The following is a 16,543-nucleotide window of genomic DNA, read 5'->3' as shown; positions in this document are numbered from 1 at the left end:
TTGCCAGAAAAATCTTCAGAAACACAACCTTTTGCTGGTAGTTTCAGGAAAAATAAAACAACATACAGACTCATGTTTGACTTCTTAAACTGAAATAAAGGGAGAGTAGGATTTTTCACATTTTGCTACTGAATCATTAGATTGTTTATGAAAGACAAATAAATATTTGAAACTAGCCAATAGTAAGAACCAGAAGTGAGGGTTGAGTGCTTATTCTGACGCTGGAAGAAAACAGAGCTGCTGTCCTGGAAGCTGTCGTTCAAAACAACCTCTCAGTTGTGCGTACCTTGCAGTTTCCTGCACATCCTATCTGTATAGTTATTGATCAAAACCTCTTGTCTTTGAATAACTCTTGCTAAATCCCAGAACTGACAGGCCCACCACCCCTGAAGTCTGGATTATACTCAATGTACAGTTTCAGTATTGTTCTTAGAGGCAAGTAACACAGATGTTGTAAATTTTTCTCTGGCCTTTCTCCCTCTTTCCAGAGAGAGAGAGCAAAGATGAGTGAACATCTTTTTTAATATAGACATTGTGGTATCAATCAGAAGACAGGGAATATAAATTGCTCTTGTTTACGAAGAAGGGTAAGGAAAATGGACTTTTTTTTCTCAACAGTGACTTGCTGTTTACTTATATTTACTTTGCAGTCCATAATAATCTGAAGCTTTTCCTCTTTTCGTGCTGACTTGCCAAACTGCTCTTCATTAAACACTACCGCATTTGACTATTTGATTTTTCTTTCTTAATTGTGACTCATATGTCTTTGAACTCATAAAGTGCTCGTAATTTCTCCCAATATAGTATTTTCTATATTGTTTTAAAATTTATTTTTCATCTGACTCTCCACATTCTCCAGACAGTCAGCACTATAAATATATCAGGTTCTGGAACAGACCTATGCAGAACTTTATTGTAATTTTCTTTTAGTTTAATAGAAAACTATTGACATCTCCTCTTTGAAATAAGCTCACATTTCTATTTGCACACACATTTTACAGTATTTTCATTACAACAGATCACCACAACTTTTTAAAGCATGTGTTATATGAGATTGTTTAAAAACCTTAAAAAAGTGAAGTAACTAATTTTTCAAGTCTGTTTATGATTATAAAAAAAGAGACTACACTGCTAAACACAACTTTCTCCTCATCAGAAGGAGCTAATATAAGTTTCTCAGTTTCTAATTCTCTAGCTGCTTACAAGGTTGTTAGCAATTTCTTATAGCAACTTTTGCTAGCAAAGTGTCTTAAGATTTGTTCAGCATCTTGGCTACAATTGCATATTCTGTATTTATCCCTTAGCTGCCATATGTGTACTTTGTTCTCCCAATTGTCTAATTTCCTACACATTCTCCTCAGGTTCTCAGAGCTTGTTGTTGATAGAAAAGTATTCCTTCCAGTATGCAACCTTTACTTAAAGGTGTGATTCCATTCCAGTTTTAGTACTGCTGGCTTATATGTGTTTTTAACTGTATTTGTCTATTCTGGTCCATATTTGAATTTCCATTTAGCAATATTAACTGTTCAACTAACATAAAATATTCACAGAATCACAAAATGTCCTGAGTTGGAAGGTACACACTAGTATCATTGAAGTCCAACTCCTGTCCCTGCACAGGAAACCCCAAGTGTCACACAATATGCCTGAGAGCACTGTCTAAAAGCTCTTTGAGCTCTGTCAGGCTTAGTGCTGTGACCACTTCCCTGGGGAGCTGTTCCAGTGCCCAGCCACCCTCTGGGTGAGGAACCTCTGTCTAATACCCAACCTACACCTCCCCTGACACAACCTCAGGCCATTCCCTCAGGTCCTGTCACTGGTCACCACAGAGAAGAGATCAGTGCCTGAACCTCCTCTTCCCCTCATGAGGAAGTTGTAGACTCCAATGATGTTTTCCCTTACTCTCCTCCAAGGTGAACAACCCAAGACACCTCAGGTGCTTCTCACACAGCTTCCCCTCAATCCCCTTCACCATCCTCATGGCCCTCCTTTGGGCACTCTAACAGTTTAATGTCTTTTTTATATTATGGCACCCAGAACTGCCCCCAGCCCTCAGGGTGAGGCAGCCCCAGGGCAGAGCAGAGCAGGACAATCCCCTCCCTTGCCCTGCTGGCCATGCTGTGCCTGATGCCCCCCAGGACAGGGTTGGCCCTCCTGGCTGCCAGGGCACTGCTGGCTCAGGTTGAACTTGTCACTGACCAGGACCCCCAGGTCCCTTTCCACGGCTCTGCTTTCCAGCATCTCATTCCCCAGTTTCTAATTAAATTAGCAAAATTATCTGTCTGAAAATGTTAAAATTTACCTGTCAGTTAATAGTAAAAATGGAACCAAATAATATAATGTTGAGCCTATCACTTGCTGTTCGTTACTTGTTTGTTACTCCCTTTAAGTAATGGGCTTATTTTTCTTCCTTTTATTGTCTTAATCTTTACATCTTGTATGGATTAGAAAAATCCAGAAATCAAGCAATAAAATATAATTTCAACTAATGCTTATACATGCAAGTATATTTGCATCCTAATGCACTAAAAATTTTCTATGTGTTCAACAACACTTGCAAAAGTCATGTGAGTACACTCCCCTGCAGAAGGTGAAGTTGATTAATCATAGTGGGGGAAAAAATAAGCCTTTGTTGCAAATGACTCTCTGAAAAGAGAAGGAGGGACAAAATAATGGGTGCAGTTGCACAGCAGTGCATGTATCGATAGAGAAATGTCAAAAAAAAGGATAAAAATATTTTATAGATGGAGACCTTTATAAAAAGTTGTGATGTCTCTTCCATTCTTCAAATCTGAGTGGCATTATGTCAGAAAAAAAAACAAAACAAAAAAACATTGTGGGGAAAAGGAACAACTCTTGCCCATTTTAGCTTTACAAAAGGTTGTTTATTGATAGTAATATATCACAGTAAGGGGAATAGAGTAAAGTTGTCTTGAGCAACTGCTCCCCTGCATCATCAAAATAAATCTTGAAGGAAAGTACTGGAAAAGCAAGACCTTCCATATTTTGGAAGAAGGCTAGTGACACAAGGAATGTGCTAGAGGGGTTAACCCATTTGTAGCAAAGAGGTGGAAGAATAGGACAAGGAGGATGAATACTACAAGTATTGTGGGGAAGAGAAACTATGTTGTTGACTTATTAGAGCTGTATAAAATCACAGGGTAAAATCTTTAATACTTTAAATGCTTTAAATACTCTTTCATCTTAGGTGACTTACACCTTTCAGTGAAAATAAAAGTCCCAGAAGGTCTTGCTACTCTACAGAAAACTCAAGTTTACTGCTGCAATCTATTTGTAGTAATATTAGTTTGGGAGAAAAATGGTCATGGGGCTGGGTTTCTAAGCTGTTATCTGAATGTGAACAAAATTATAGTATTGGAGTTCATCCAGTCAAATACACAGCAAATACAGTGCTTCCCAAAAGATATACAAATGTGTTTGAAGGGTTTGCACATGCAGGTGGAGGGGACGAGCATGTTAAATAGAAGCAGTAATTTAACCACAGGCTATGGTTTTAACCTTCCATGCAGTATGGTTCCAAGTACAGCATCCTTTTCTGTGTCTCATATGTGCCTAAGATATGATTAGGCTGATAGATTTCTTTAGAAGCTGAATTATTTAGTAAAATGAAGCAAGTTTTACACAGAATTAGGTGTTCTCAATATTGAAAGACTTTTGCTGCATATGTCATGTGAAGAATTGAACAAAACCATCTATACTAATGTAGAAACTCACAGCTGACTTTTATTTCTGAAATCAAGTATGCCATGTGCTTTATCCAATTTGATCTCTTCTGTCATTGAGTGTTTGAAATTAATGTGTTGCCTTGGCCCTGTCTTGCAGTTGTTCAAAATTTCTTTTCTTTTTGTGATCTTTGAACACATGTTCAATGGGGATTTAATCTTCCAGCTTTGCTGATATATCAGAATGACCTTGGTAAGAAAAGAGCACTAATTGTCTGCACATCACAAATCATTTCAATGTTCTTCTGCTGGCTCAGAGCCTATCAAGCAGTAGACAGCACATTTCTGCTCTTTTTTATATTATAAAACAGGAAAAAAGATAACTGTCCTTGTCTATAGTACTGATAACATTTCACATGCCTATCATGACCCCTTTTATTAATATCCTGTAAGAGAAATATTTTTTATACTTTCAATCTGTTGTCATACAAGAGACTCTCCATTTCTCTTATCCTGCTTTGCATCTTTTTCTGAACTGCCACTAATTCTGTAATATCCTTTTGTGGAAAAGGTATGACCCATACTTGGCAGCTTCCTAAAAGTAGTCTCAATATTGATATTTTTAATGGTAAATCTGTTTGTATGTATAGCCTAAACTTTTCTTGCGGGTTTTTTCTCTCTTTTTGGTTTTGCTCTATTTTGCAGCTGCTTCTTGAAAAGATTTTGTGTGGGTGTATAAAGTTCAAATTTCTGCCTTCTTTATGCCTCAGTATGTTCCAAGTGGGATCATGACCTGAAGCAGAGTGTGTGAGATCTTTTGCCAGATTATTGAATCAAAAGGGCTTGGAGTGCTTGCATAAAGGGAGCCTTACCATATGTAGCACTCTCCCTGCTACCTTTAGGAGGTGGAATGAAAATGGAGGATTAAGGTAATTAATTAAGGTAATTAATTAAGGATCATGAGTAAAAGTTGTTAGTTTGTACTCTGTGTGCTTGCTTTACAAATTCAAAAAAAAAAAAAGTTTTTAGCACAATTGGCTGGGTAATTCTGACAGACCCAACCTTAAGTTCTAAGAGAACTAAATCTAATTAATTACACAACAATAATATAAGCAGTTACTTATGAAAAGGAAGCTTATGTAGAGAACACCATGGAAACATATTGTTAAATTCAGCAATAACATGGCTTAATTTACATATTAATTAACATCAATTCTACCAACTCAGCTCCTGTTAATATATTATTAGTCTGTTTAGTCACAGTAAACATGTGCTGTTTCCCTTCTCTTCAACAGACCGCAGAGCAAAGATTGCAAATGGGTATGAGAAGCTGTACTTTTTCACATGGAGCAACTTTGTATATAGTGGTTGTTTCGCTGGGAGATGAAAAGATTGAGGATGAAAAATGGCCTCAATAAATTCTAGAGGGAGAAAAATTATCTTTATAACATTGTTTTCTACATTTTACAGGAGGAACATGTCTTGTGGGAAACCAACATCAAGACTAAGAAGGAATGGGTCAAAGTGAATATACAGCTACCAGCAGGGCTAGAAAATATAAAGGTATGAATGAAAAAGGCATGTGCTCAATTTCTGAAGATCCCTTACTACTTTGTTTGTAAATCATCTAGGAAGCTTAAAAATGAGTTAAAATTGTGTGTATATTGAATGTCTTGTTATTTTTTCATTGCTTCAATATGACTAAATCTCTGGCTGTAGCTCAAGAAAACATCTACACAAACATGACATACAGAAGCTGCTGCACTTGAATAATATGCAAGAAAATTCATACAAATCTCATCTGATTCTAATTAGTCATCTGAGTCCAACTCAGGAATTTCCAACTCATTTAAATATATATATACTGTTAAGTGAGATGATGTAAATGATCTTTGTGGAACTTCAGTGGAATTATATAAACCAGTAATTGGGAAGATACCTTCTCTTGAAATTTCAGACACAGAGATAAATGCTAAATTGCAGCTACTTAATTTTTATATTAATTTACAAGCTTCCATTTTAAGTAACTTTCCGTTTACTTTTTTTTTTTTTTTTGTAGTTCTGTAAATAACCATCATATTTTACTGTTTCAGCAATCAGCTGAAAATAGAATGTCTATGAAAGGACAAAATATAAGCCCACTGCAGGAATTGATGTTTTGACAGATGTTAGAATGAATGCATTTCAGTAAGCTAGTAGGTTCTAAGGGTGCATTGTTGCCTGTCTCTCCTTTTCCCATGAGGACAATTTTGAATAAACAAGCAGGTGTGTAATTAAGTTATCTCTAGTATCTAAAAATAAATAAACATCTGCTTAGGTTGTATGTTTATAAGTAGGAAGCCAAAACTGTGTATTCTTGTACAAAGACTGCAAGGATCCCTTGCACTTAGGGAAGGAAACATACTATCTTTAAATTTGTGCTTATTTCATATTTTCAGCACAGCATTCTGTTTTTTGAACTGGTAGAGAGAGCATGGAAAGTATTAGATGACTTTTGTAATTTTGAAGAAATCTTCTGTAGTGGAAGAAAACGACCTATAAAAGTCATGTTTTAGAAAGCAAAATGCCTTGAGTTTTCACTCCAACCTAATCCCCAGGCTTTGGGAAGTGTGCTAGACCCTTCTGCTTATGCCCCAAACCAGATCTGTTCCATCTTCCTTCTGTTTTGTCAGATACTCTTACACAGTGCTTTCTGACGCTTGCACATAACTACTTTCTGAGACTCACACTTTGGTCGTGTCCCAGCCTGTGGAAACCCACAAATCCATTTTTATTTATTCCTCCAACTCCCGCTCTTTTCTTTCTCAGTGCTTTCTTTTATTGCCATCCTAATCTTTTTGATGAATCTAAGCTTTCGTCCTCCTACTTGCTGCTTTAACTCAGGTAAAATAAGCCTTGAGAGCACAAATGGGATAATTTCATTGCTGTGAGAGCCAGCAGAGCCGGGCTGCACTGTGCCCAGGAGCAACAGATGCTCTTCTGGAATTTCATTGCTATAAATCAGCTTGTGCTAAATCTGCTCAGAGCAAGGGAGCTCTGTCAGAGAGAGAAATGCTCCTTGAATCTCTGTGGCCATGTCAATAGCAGTAAAATAAGCAGGATTGGTGTGTGATTGTCCAAATAATTAAAACATCAGCACAGTTCCTAGAAAGGTTTTGACCTAAGCAAATCAGCCACCTCCAATCCAGTGCCCAGAACAGTTCCAGGACTGCAATCAGGCAGGGACCAACCCTACAGCAGAGACTGGGTGCATCCATTCTGTTCTATGTGATGAAACAGTTATCAATTATTGAGCTCTGCTATGCCAACTGGTGTCCAAGGACACTCCCCAGCTCAATTTACACGCCTGTAAGCTGCAAAATGAGGCTTTGAAGACACTTCAGAAAGGAAGATGGAGTCTTTAGGATATTAAATTTCAGGACACCTTTCTAAAGCATGGGGCCATTACTAATTTTTAGCTAAAGGTTTATGAGACTAGGATTTTTTCTTTAAAATAGACTTTTTTTCTGTTTAACTTCACTTTTGGAATTCATCAAACTTCAGCTTAAAATTTCCCATAATTTCAACTTGAGATAGCCATACAAAATTTCAGATTCTGGTTTGAAATTTATCACAACTTTGCAACGGAAATTATGAATCACTTTTTGCACCTAGAACTGTTTTGTGTGAATAAAAATCAGTTTCACTCCATTGTCTGTTAATGCAAATATTTTATTGACAGCTTGTGCTTAAAGGAACACTCCAGAGCAGGGCAGGTTTCATCTGCCTGAACAGCATCCAGCTCTTGGATGCTGCACCATCAGAGCCAGGAGGTTTGTGCTCCTTGGAAGAACCCCACTGCAGGGATGGGCAGCCCGTGGCCCCTGGATCAGCCTGTGACTCTCACCCGGACTGCCCTGGTGGCAGCGATGAGGACCCAGCCACCTGCTGTGAGTGAACCCCATTGCTTTCGAGGGACAGCCTGCTGAGGAGTGCTGTCAAACCTAAACATTTCCGTTCAACAAATCACTAGAAAAAATATTTTAAATTTCTATGGCTTCTTTTCCCCAGAATATTTAATGACATTCAGGTTAGAGAAAATGTGCATAGCATTTTCTTCTTTCTATTGTTTTGTGTTTCTCTGTCTGGCCTCATTATCATGTTTTAGATACAACTGGTAATTTGTTTAATAATCTGCTGAAATACAACATTTACTGTATTTTTGCTTAAATATATTCCCTACATACCACTTTTATAACTCTAATTTGCTAGGGAATGAAATCTGCCTTGGGATTTGTTCTCTGAACAGTTTTCTAATTTAGACTGTTTGTGAATTACTGTCAGAAAATGCATTAAATGACATGATATTTGCACCATTATACAAATCACCACAAAAATGTAGTTCAGGAGCTGCATCTTCATTATATTTGCAGCTGAAGGTGAGTTTGTTTAGAAGCCACGGTTTATACTGTACAATCAAGAGTAAAAAGAAAAGAATTAAAATTACTAAAAAATGTTTGCAGCAATTCTGAATAATTTTAGATCTCCATGTGAAAACATCTTCAGGGGCCCTATCACTTCTAAAATTAATATTATAGGGCATGCATAAGTATGTATGTTTGCCTGTGGTAGTAATACTTAAATATGTGTTTAACAGAAAAAATGTGTACACATTTGAGATACTGGTGATGATATATATTGCTGCTGGGAGGCGCCAATTAAATTTTTGTGTATTGCTCAAGGTAGCAGGATTAAAAACACTGATAATATTTTATTTTCTAATTCCTTGATGAGACTTCAGGAAATATTTGTGACTGTAAGCCGTTTTTTAAACTCACAGTCAGAATCCTTAATTTTTTTTCAGTTACTTAAATAAACATGTGGGGATTATATCTGAAACAAGTAATATGTGAAAATGCTGAAATAACATTTTAAATAGGAAGGTATATACTGTTTTATCTCTGGGTAGAATCTAAGCAAACATTAAAGTCTGTAAGGGCTCCCTCTCTGAGAGCTCTTCTTGATTTTTACAAGACTTGACCCTTGCTATGTCTGTGTCTGTGTGTCCTACCTGTCTGTCCTACCTCCACGAGTAGGAGTGTGGAGAGTCCTCATAAGTTCTTTGGGAGGAATGGAATAAAAGGGAATTGTATTTTCCAAGCTGGACTTTATTTCTCAGCAATTTAGTGGTCCCACTTCATAACAATGAAAAAGAATTGTGGTGAGGAGCAACTAGAAATAAAAGGGAGTAATTTTTAGGCTTCAAAATATCATGAAAAATAATTGTTGCAATTGAAGGGAGCTTCTAATCATAGTACACATGATGAAAATGAAGATAACTCCAAACATTTACAGGCCTGTGCCTCAGACGCTGGACATGGATGCTAGGTAACCAAAAGATTACAAATTTGTCAGATCTAGTCAGTCTTTTAAAGATCACAGTAGAATTTTTGGGAATATTTCCTCTGTTGATGGCTCAGAAAAATGGAGATTTGGCACAAGAAGGAAAAGTCAGAATGATCTGATGGTTTCAACACTGTCTTTGTGGAATTTCCAGAGTTATGGTGCTAGGACAAGGAATGATGAGAGCCACAATCAGTGCAAAATGTTCTTCAATAGCTCTGCCTAGTGCTCCATTCTCTGCTGCTGTTACTTGCTGCTGCAATTAACTTTGGTTTTTCTACTGGCACTGATTCTCCACTAACTGTCTTCAAATAAAAGAAAACATGACACTCAGTTTCAGCTGAGGAATAAGGATTGTTTGCTTAACTACTTGTTGAGATATTCACAGTCTGAAAACGAATAATTTCATTGGAGCAGTGCAAAAGTATATTCATCCCCCAAAAAGAGGGTGGAAAAAGGCTATTTTCTGAAGTATAAGTACCAATAGTAGTTGCTTATTTCTCTTGACTACTGGCTGAGAAGAAAGAGTACACAAAAATATGCCATCATTGAAGTAGCAATAACTATTGTTAAAGTTGGCCCATTTTAATGGATAATATTGTCTTGCATGCTTCCCCCACTCCTTTTCAGGAAAGATGGCCCTAATGGAATATAGCTACTCAGCAGTTTGGTCAGCTTAGAAGATTCATCTTTCAGACACTTTCCATAGTATTGAGAAAAAAAGGTGTAAAGAATTTTTTTTAATTTTTGTGCTTTGTTCTTTTATTCCCATTATATCATTTTTCCACAAGATCTTGTCTTCCATGTTGTTTAGAGTTCACTCTATTTATTCATATAGATTTTCAATAAAGTTTCCTATCTGGTACAGTTATGCCTTTATAAGGTCTTTTAGCATCTATCCTTGGACACATTCTCAGTAGTTTCCTTTGCTGAAGTGTTCTCAGGTACTGAAAGAGCTGACAGATCTCCTACTGAACAAAAACAATGGCAGACAGCTGTTACTTAATATGAAGGATTCCCCTCCTTTAAGAATTTCTTTGTTGCATTATGAGGAATTAAAAAATAATGTTTCTCTTTGGTCATGTTGATTTGACAGGAATAGTGTTATAATAGCATAATTTATTATGAGAACAAACACATAAATATTTTGCAATGCTTCCTAATCTTTCTGTTTAATCTCTGCTCATTTGAATAAATATATATTTAAGTCTATGAGACTTAAAAGTCTCAAAAATTAGGAAATTGTCTAGGAAACACTTATGCATATGAGTAACCACCTTTATTTGAGTTGTTAAAATCTATGAATATAATGGAGTGCCAAGTTATGAAAGTATAGATTTTACTATTAAATTCTACATTTTCATTATATCTTTTCTGGCACCTTTTATTTGTGATCACTTCTATATTTTTTATTTCAGTGAATGATAACAAATTATGAAAACCTAGTTAATATATTCAAACAGAAAGTGAGATGCAGGGCTTGGATAATTTAAAGGATTTTAAAGAACCCTTTCATTCTGATGCCTTTTCTTTATTTCCCACCCAATACAAAGGAAGTTTTGTACTAAATACTGAGTCAAATAACTAATATTTAAAGCACTATACTTATTATTCTTTTACATTATTTATGCATAACCTTCACAACACTTATAAACCCATAGATGCAAATGAATCAGTTGCTAGCAGTCCTAGCAGCTTGGAAACAAGTCTAGGAAGCACTTGCTATTTTCAAGTAATATCACATTTTGATGCAGTAGTGTTTCTGGAAATTACCTGCTCATCAGCATCCATGTAAATTCAAAATTATTGTGTATTGGGGTCATCCTACAGGTATTTCTGAAAGAGGATCACTTCCATTTAGCTTAATTAGAAGCTTTCTTAAAACAGCTATCTTTACTGCTTCTGCTTTTCATTTAACACCTCTAGTATTACCTTAAATATTCTCAGCTTTTTGTAGGATTTGTATAATTTAGGAATATGGAACACATAGAATGAAGGAAACCTGTATAATTTTAAAGCCATGTAGCTTTTACAGCATTTCATTTAGAGTATAGCAATTTACAATTGCAAATCCTTGAAGCCTTTCACAGCAGGTGAGCACAGACACAAATAATTTTATTACCATTCAACACTGAAGTGGAAAGAGCACTTTTTAGTCTGAATATTTGTTTTAGTAAACATTTGTGCATTTCCTGTGACACTGAATTTGCCTGAATTTGTCAGTCTCTGTTCAATGATCTTATATGGTATGTGCATGTGCAAGAAGTTCCTCCCATGCTATTTTCACAGACTTCACTGCTGACCAGCACTGTGCAGCCCTTTGTGTTACACCAGAGCAGCTCCAAGCAAATGTGGCCTCTGCAGAGCGAGGGGGAACACAAGATTCTCTTAAGCTCTCTTAACCCTGAGCCATGGAACTGAGTCTTTCCAGAAGGATGTGAGGCCAACTCACCTATGAGAGTTATGAGTCATCTGTCTAATGACTTATGACATGAGGAAGCTCAGGCTGGATGATCTGTGGCCATCTGGGATATTTCTGTATGAATCCTTTAACAAATTCTAGGTAAATAAAATTAATCACAAGCCAGTAGGAAAAGTGTACAGACACTCAGAAGGTGTATGTGTAACCCTTCACTTTCACAAAATGACATAAAATGTTAGCCAGCAATGACAAAATATTAATGGCAAAGAGGTTCTTTCATTTCTGTTCATAATGATAATTATTACTCCAAATTCCAAAGACACTTAGGTGCTGCCATACTAAATGAGAGGAGCAGCCCTCCTCTTTCTATACTGTTGTTCAGGGAAACACCAATCTGATGGAGAGACCAGCTGAGTGTCCCCATTTGTGTTCATTTGGTTGAGCTCTCAGAGCAGGATTGAAAACCTTTGTGCACCTGCAGGCTGACAAAGTTGAAGCAATATGACTTGGTTGGTAACCCAGCGTAGTTAACAGAACTGCTTTGTTTTTACCCTGGGAGGATCATGAGGAGATGGGATAGATAGAGTAAGCTAGTCAAATAAAAAAATATTCCCATTTCACCTCCTAGTGCTCTTGAAATATGTGCTTTGTTTCCTGGGCTTTTGGGAGGTTTTCTCGTTGTTGGTTTGGTTTGGTTTGGTTTGGTTTTTGTTATTGTTTTTTTTTTTTTTTCTTTTTAATATGTTGAAAACAGTTTGTATTGATTGAAAAATTTTTTCAGTGTATTTAATGGCTTTAGTAACCTACACTTATTTTTGAAACTCAAAAAGTTTTTGGGAACAATTTTTTTTCCTGGCTGCATCATTGGATTTTTGTAAAAATGGTGTAATTATTACTCCTTCACTAGTTAAGATATAGTAATATATTCACATGGATTAAAAAAAAAAAAAGTCAAATTTGACTTTTAAAATGAAAGCAAGCTGTTGTTTCCTTACTATTTGAATTTCTGTTTTGCTGAATTACAAAGGTAACAGTCTAAAATAGAGAATTGACTCATTTTCCATTCAAAATATCAAAAACCTATCTGCAGTTTGAAGCCATTGAAATCTTCCTAGTGAAATATAAAACATAAGCTCTGGTGCTGAGAATTCCAGTAGGAAGGGACATAATGCATCAGAAAAGAGTTTCATGTCAAACTTAACTGTAGCATGACTACTCAAAAACTATAGGCTTTGCAGTCACTTATGTTCCTGCTATGGATAGTGAAAGATTATCTATAATCCCTTGAAGGCTCCGATAAAAATGTTGAATGTTTGATAGGAAAGGCACATTTCTCAGAGTTTATTAATGTTTGAGGAACAGAAAAACACACTGAAAATCTGTCTTACTTGGATTTGGGTTTTAGCCAAAGCACAGAACTTTTCTTTCAAGCTTGATTAAACATTTACAAGCACCCCTTAAGTTTTTAGAATAAAGTAGGGATAAAGTTTGACTGTTAATTTGGACAAGCGCATTTCACTCACAGTTGAAGGCAAGCTGTTCTACAACATATTTAGACTTTTAAATTGAAGTATCACTTCCAGATACTACCTAGGGGGATCACTTGGGTTTGGTAATTGACTCTGGTCAGGGTTTCTGCATAACTGGGTGCTTGTTTAGTGCTTTAAATTTCAAGTGAAAGGTGGAATAAAACAATATTAACATCTAAAGTGTGGTGAGCATTACAATGTTCTCTTATTCTCTTTTTCTCTATATTCATTTCCTCTCCACCACCCAAAAGAAAAAAACCCAAACCAACCATCATCATGGACAAAACACCAAACCCAAACATGAACCAAAAAAACCTCAAGCCAACCATCAACCAAAAAACGCCCCAAAGTGCACCACCATGAATGTTCTTCATACCTTTATAATTGTGTTCAGACTTGAATAAAGTTTGAAAAAATAACTGGACAAAACCAGTTTCATTTGGGATTGTGTTTTGCTGTGGGTGCATGTCTTCCCCCCCCTCCCCCTCCCCAACTGCTTATATATATATTCAGTCTAAAAAGGGATGTCTATACATTTCTTTATATTTCTATAGGGTTAGAAGGAATTGTACTACAGGCAACCAGTACAAGAAATGTTGATTTCACCACACCTCTCTTCCTGTTGACCATTAAGGGCAGTGATAGACTCTGATCATACAAAAGCTGGTGTTTTTATCAGCATGACAAATGTCCTTGAGGTACCAAATGCCTCCAGTTAAAATAAAACAATAATTTAAAAAAATATTTCCATGCCAAATATCTTTTAGAGCTGTAAAATAATAGTTATTAGTATTATCTTGATCTTAGTTTCACATTTAAACCATTATTTTAACTTGTTTTCTTTGGTGCCTACAAGGTCATTTATGGATGTCTTTTTGGATGTTCCTGTGCAGGCACTGCAGTCAGCTGTTTATGCAGAAGACCTTTTGTGGGGTTTAGGAAGGCCAGGAGAAAGAGAGATTTAAGCAAAGAATGTTTGCCTTTTTTTATTACATTGGTTCTCTCAAGACTGCTTAGCTAAGGAAAGCAAAATACCTAGATATAGTATTAATTACCAAAACAACTTAGTTTTGGATATCAGTTTGCATATTCAACCTTAATATACTAGCAATTGAAGTCTAATTAAAAAGATATCTTGTGAAAAGCATGAAAATTTAATCAAATAAGTTAACCAAGTTTCATTTTAAACTAAATATGCTGCACTAAACAGAAAACTATGCACCATCAAATTTTAATGTATATGGTGAAGCCAGATAAGAGACACTGATATTTGTGCTTTATTTTGTATCTTAAGATTTAGCTGCTCAAATAACCTCTGTATTCCTGGGAAACTTTTACTATTTAGCTTTGCTACAATGGTGCTTAAAGAAAGATGCATTTCATTTTGGTTTTGTACAATCTGAAAATTGCAGTAGTATGTATGATCGTGTCTGAGGCTGATATGATCAGATAAATGTGCTGGGGAGCAGAAACTGACAAATACAGCTCTAAAATAATGGTTGCAATTGCAATAAGTGACCCCAGGAGTTAAATGTAGTGCCTTGGGAAGCTGTTCTGGACCAAGAAAGAAAACTCTGAGTATAAAACTCTCTTATCAAAATAATTATTTGTACTCAATCAATGTAGGAGTGTGTGAAATTTTTATACAATTTAAATTGGTCCAATCAATACCAACTGAGAAAATGGTCTTTTACTTTGCAATAAAAATTTCCAGGCTATCTGAATAATTGATAAATTTAAATCTCATTTTCAAAAAGAAATTAAATGAAAGCTTACTTCATCTTTGCTTTCCATATATTTTAAGCCCTAAATGCATTTTGTTTTTCTCACACATTCATAACTAAATTACTGGTGCAATTCTTCTTTAAAAACATTTAATATTATTTTTATAATATCTCAGCAACATATGTACAGGTCTTTACTACATTTATTCTCTTACAGGTAGTTTGTTTCATGGTTCTGAGTTTGATTAAGAAAGGAAGGGCTTGCCCAACATGTTACCTGTATTCTAGAGCTAATTATCCCTCCAAATAACCCGAAACACATTTTCGCTTCTTCAACACTCTAAGTACATCTAAGTACAAAGCAGTCAGAGTTGTGGCATTAAACTGTTGCATCAAGTTCAACTTATTGATCCCTTCTTCTTGTTGTTGTTGTTCTTACCACAGCTAATTACACCTTATGTGATTTTGAGACTGATCTTTGTGGGTGGAAGCCCCTGAGCAAAGGTGATGCTGACTGGAACATAATGAAAGGACAGGCTCCCTATGACAGAGAATTCCCTGGCAGAGGTCATACCAATAATATGGGCCATGGTGAGACTTATTATTTTTCTTCTTCTGTCATGAAAATTCCTACTTGTACATGGTCAGAGACTGATAATAAAAACTGGTTTGAAATGGATGCCACACAGTATGTAAATAACTCAGGTAATGTATTACAGAAAGCCAGTCTGTTGGAGATAATATTTTTTAGCTGTCATCTAGTTACTATGTCTTTTTAACCCTTATTTTTGGCTGGCACAATCAGTGAGCTGTGAGACTTAATGCAGGTTTTTTTGAGATATTGACCTTTGAACCGACAGCTGACTTTGTTTGTGCATATCATAACCATTGTTTACCCAATATTCACATAGGGGCCACTCTTGGAAGCATTATTTGGACAAATAGCTTTTTGTTAAGTGCAGTTAAATTAATCCATATTGTCTGGAAAAACAGAGTGAGTACAATTTCCTTTAAAGAGTTGTCCTTCCTTCAGCCCATATTTGCCATACAATGTATTCAGCTGGAAAACCATTTTATTCCAGAAGAGGGCTGTTAAGAATATTTTTCCAAAATGAAAATGTTATTATAGCACACTCCATAAAAATAAAACTGCCAAGCATGTTTTTAATTGTCAAATAATATTGACAAGTATTCTGTGACTTTAATTTTATTAAAATGTATCTATTCCACTGCTTCTAGTGGAGATAAGATTAAAATCTGTGTTACAGTCCAGAGCCCCTTTAATTTAGAATTAGTGAATTATGTATATTATCTGCAGCCAGACCTCCACACTTCTCTTCCATGTTCATGTTAAAGAAATGTGACATTTAAGTATTTCTCGTCAGGTATAGGAATTTCAGGATGAAAATTCACCTGAGCAAACAGTGGTGGGTGAAGTATGTGTGTGCCTGCTATAGAATGGTTCTAAATGAGCAGTCACATTTTATCCCCTGGTCCTCATGTGATGAAGTGCACAAAAGTTGCTACTGGCTTTTCTCAGCAGCTGTTTGATATTTAATTTTATTTTCTCTGTAGAGTGGGACTGGGTCTGCATTTCTGCACTTTATGTAAACACTGCTGTGTCACAGGTTTCCAACTCTCAAAGCTCCAGAAGGGTGCACTGATCTGCCTGTGTCTTTCCCTGCTCTAGGTGCTGATGAGATCTGAGGGGTAACGTGGTCAGAAGGAAGGCTGCTGGCAGCCTTAGTATCACGTTAACATCACCCGTATGGAGCTACGTGAAGCTTAAGTGAGCTTAAGCTT

At 36.1% G+C, this 16,543-nt stretch overlaps 1 protein-coding gene across 1 annotated transcript in view; it reads left to right on the top strand.

The window, feature by feature from the left end:
- The window catches only part of MALRD1 (MAM and LDL receptor class A domain containing 1), a 234,716-nt gene that overhangs the window by 22,109 nt on the left and 196,064 nt on the right, over positions 1 to 16,543 (top strand). Inside the window, exons 8-10 of the mRNA XM_041489150.1 lie at positions 5,154 to 5,246; positions 7,405 to 7,612; positions 15,185 to 15,331. Of these exons, the coding sequence (XP_041345084.1) occupies positions 5,154 to 5,246; positions 7,405 to 7,612; positions 15,185 to 15,331 (448 nt within the window). The remainder of the gene's footprint in view (positions 1 to 5,153; positions 5,247 to 7,404; positions 7,613 to 15,184; positions 15,332 to 16,543) is intronic.

The sequence above is a fragment of the Pyrgilauda ruficollis genome, unplaced genomic scaffold, assembly GCF_017590135.1.
Source record: "Pyrgilauda ruficollis isolate IOZ18807 unplaced genomic scaffold, ASM1759013v1 scaffold12, whole genome shotgun sequence".
Taxonomy (NCBI): Eukaryota; Metazoa; Chordata; class Aves; order Passeriformes; family Passeridae; genus Pyrgilauda; species Pyrgilauda ruficollis.
This window is presented reverse-complemented; position numbering and strand designations above follow the sequence as displayed.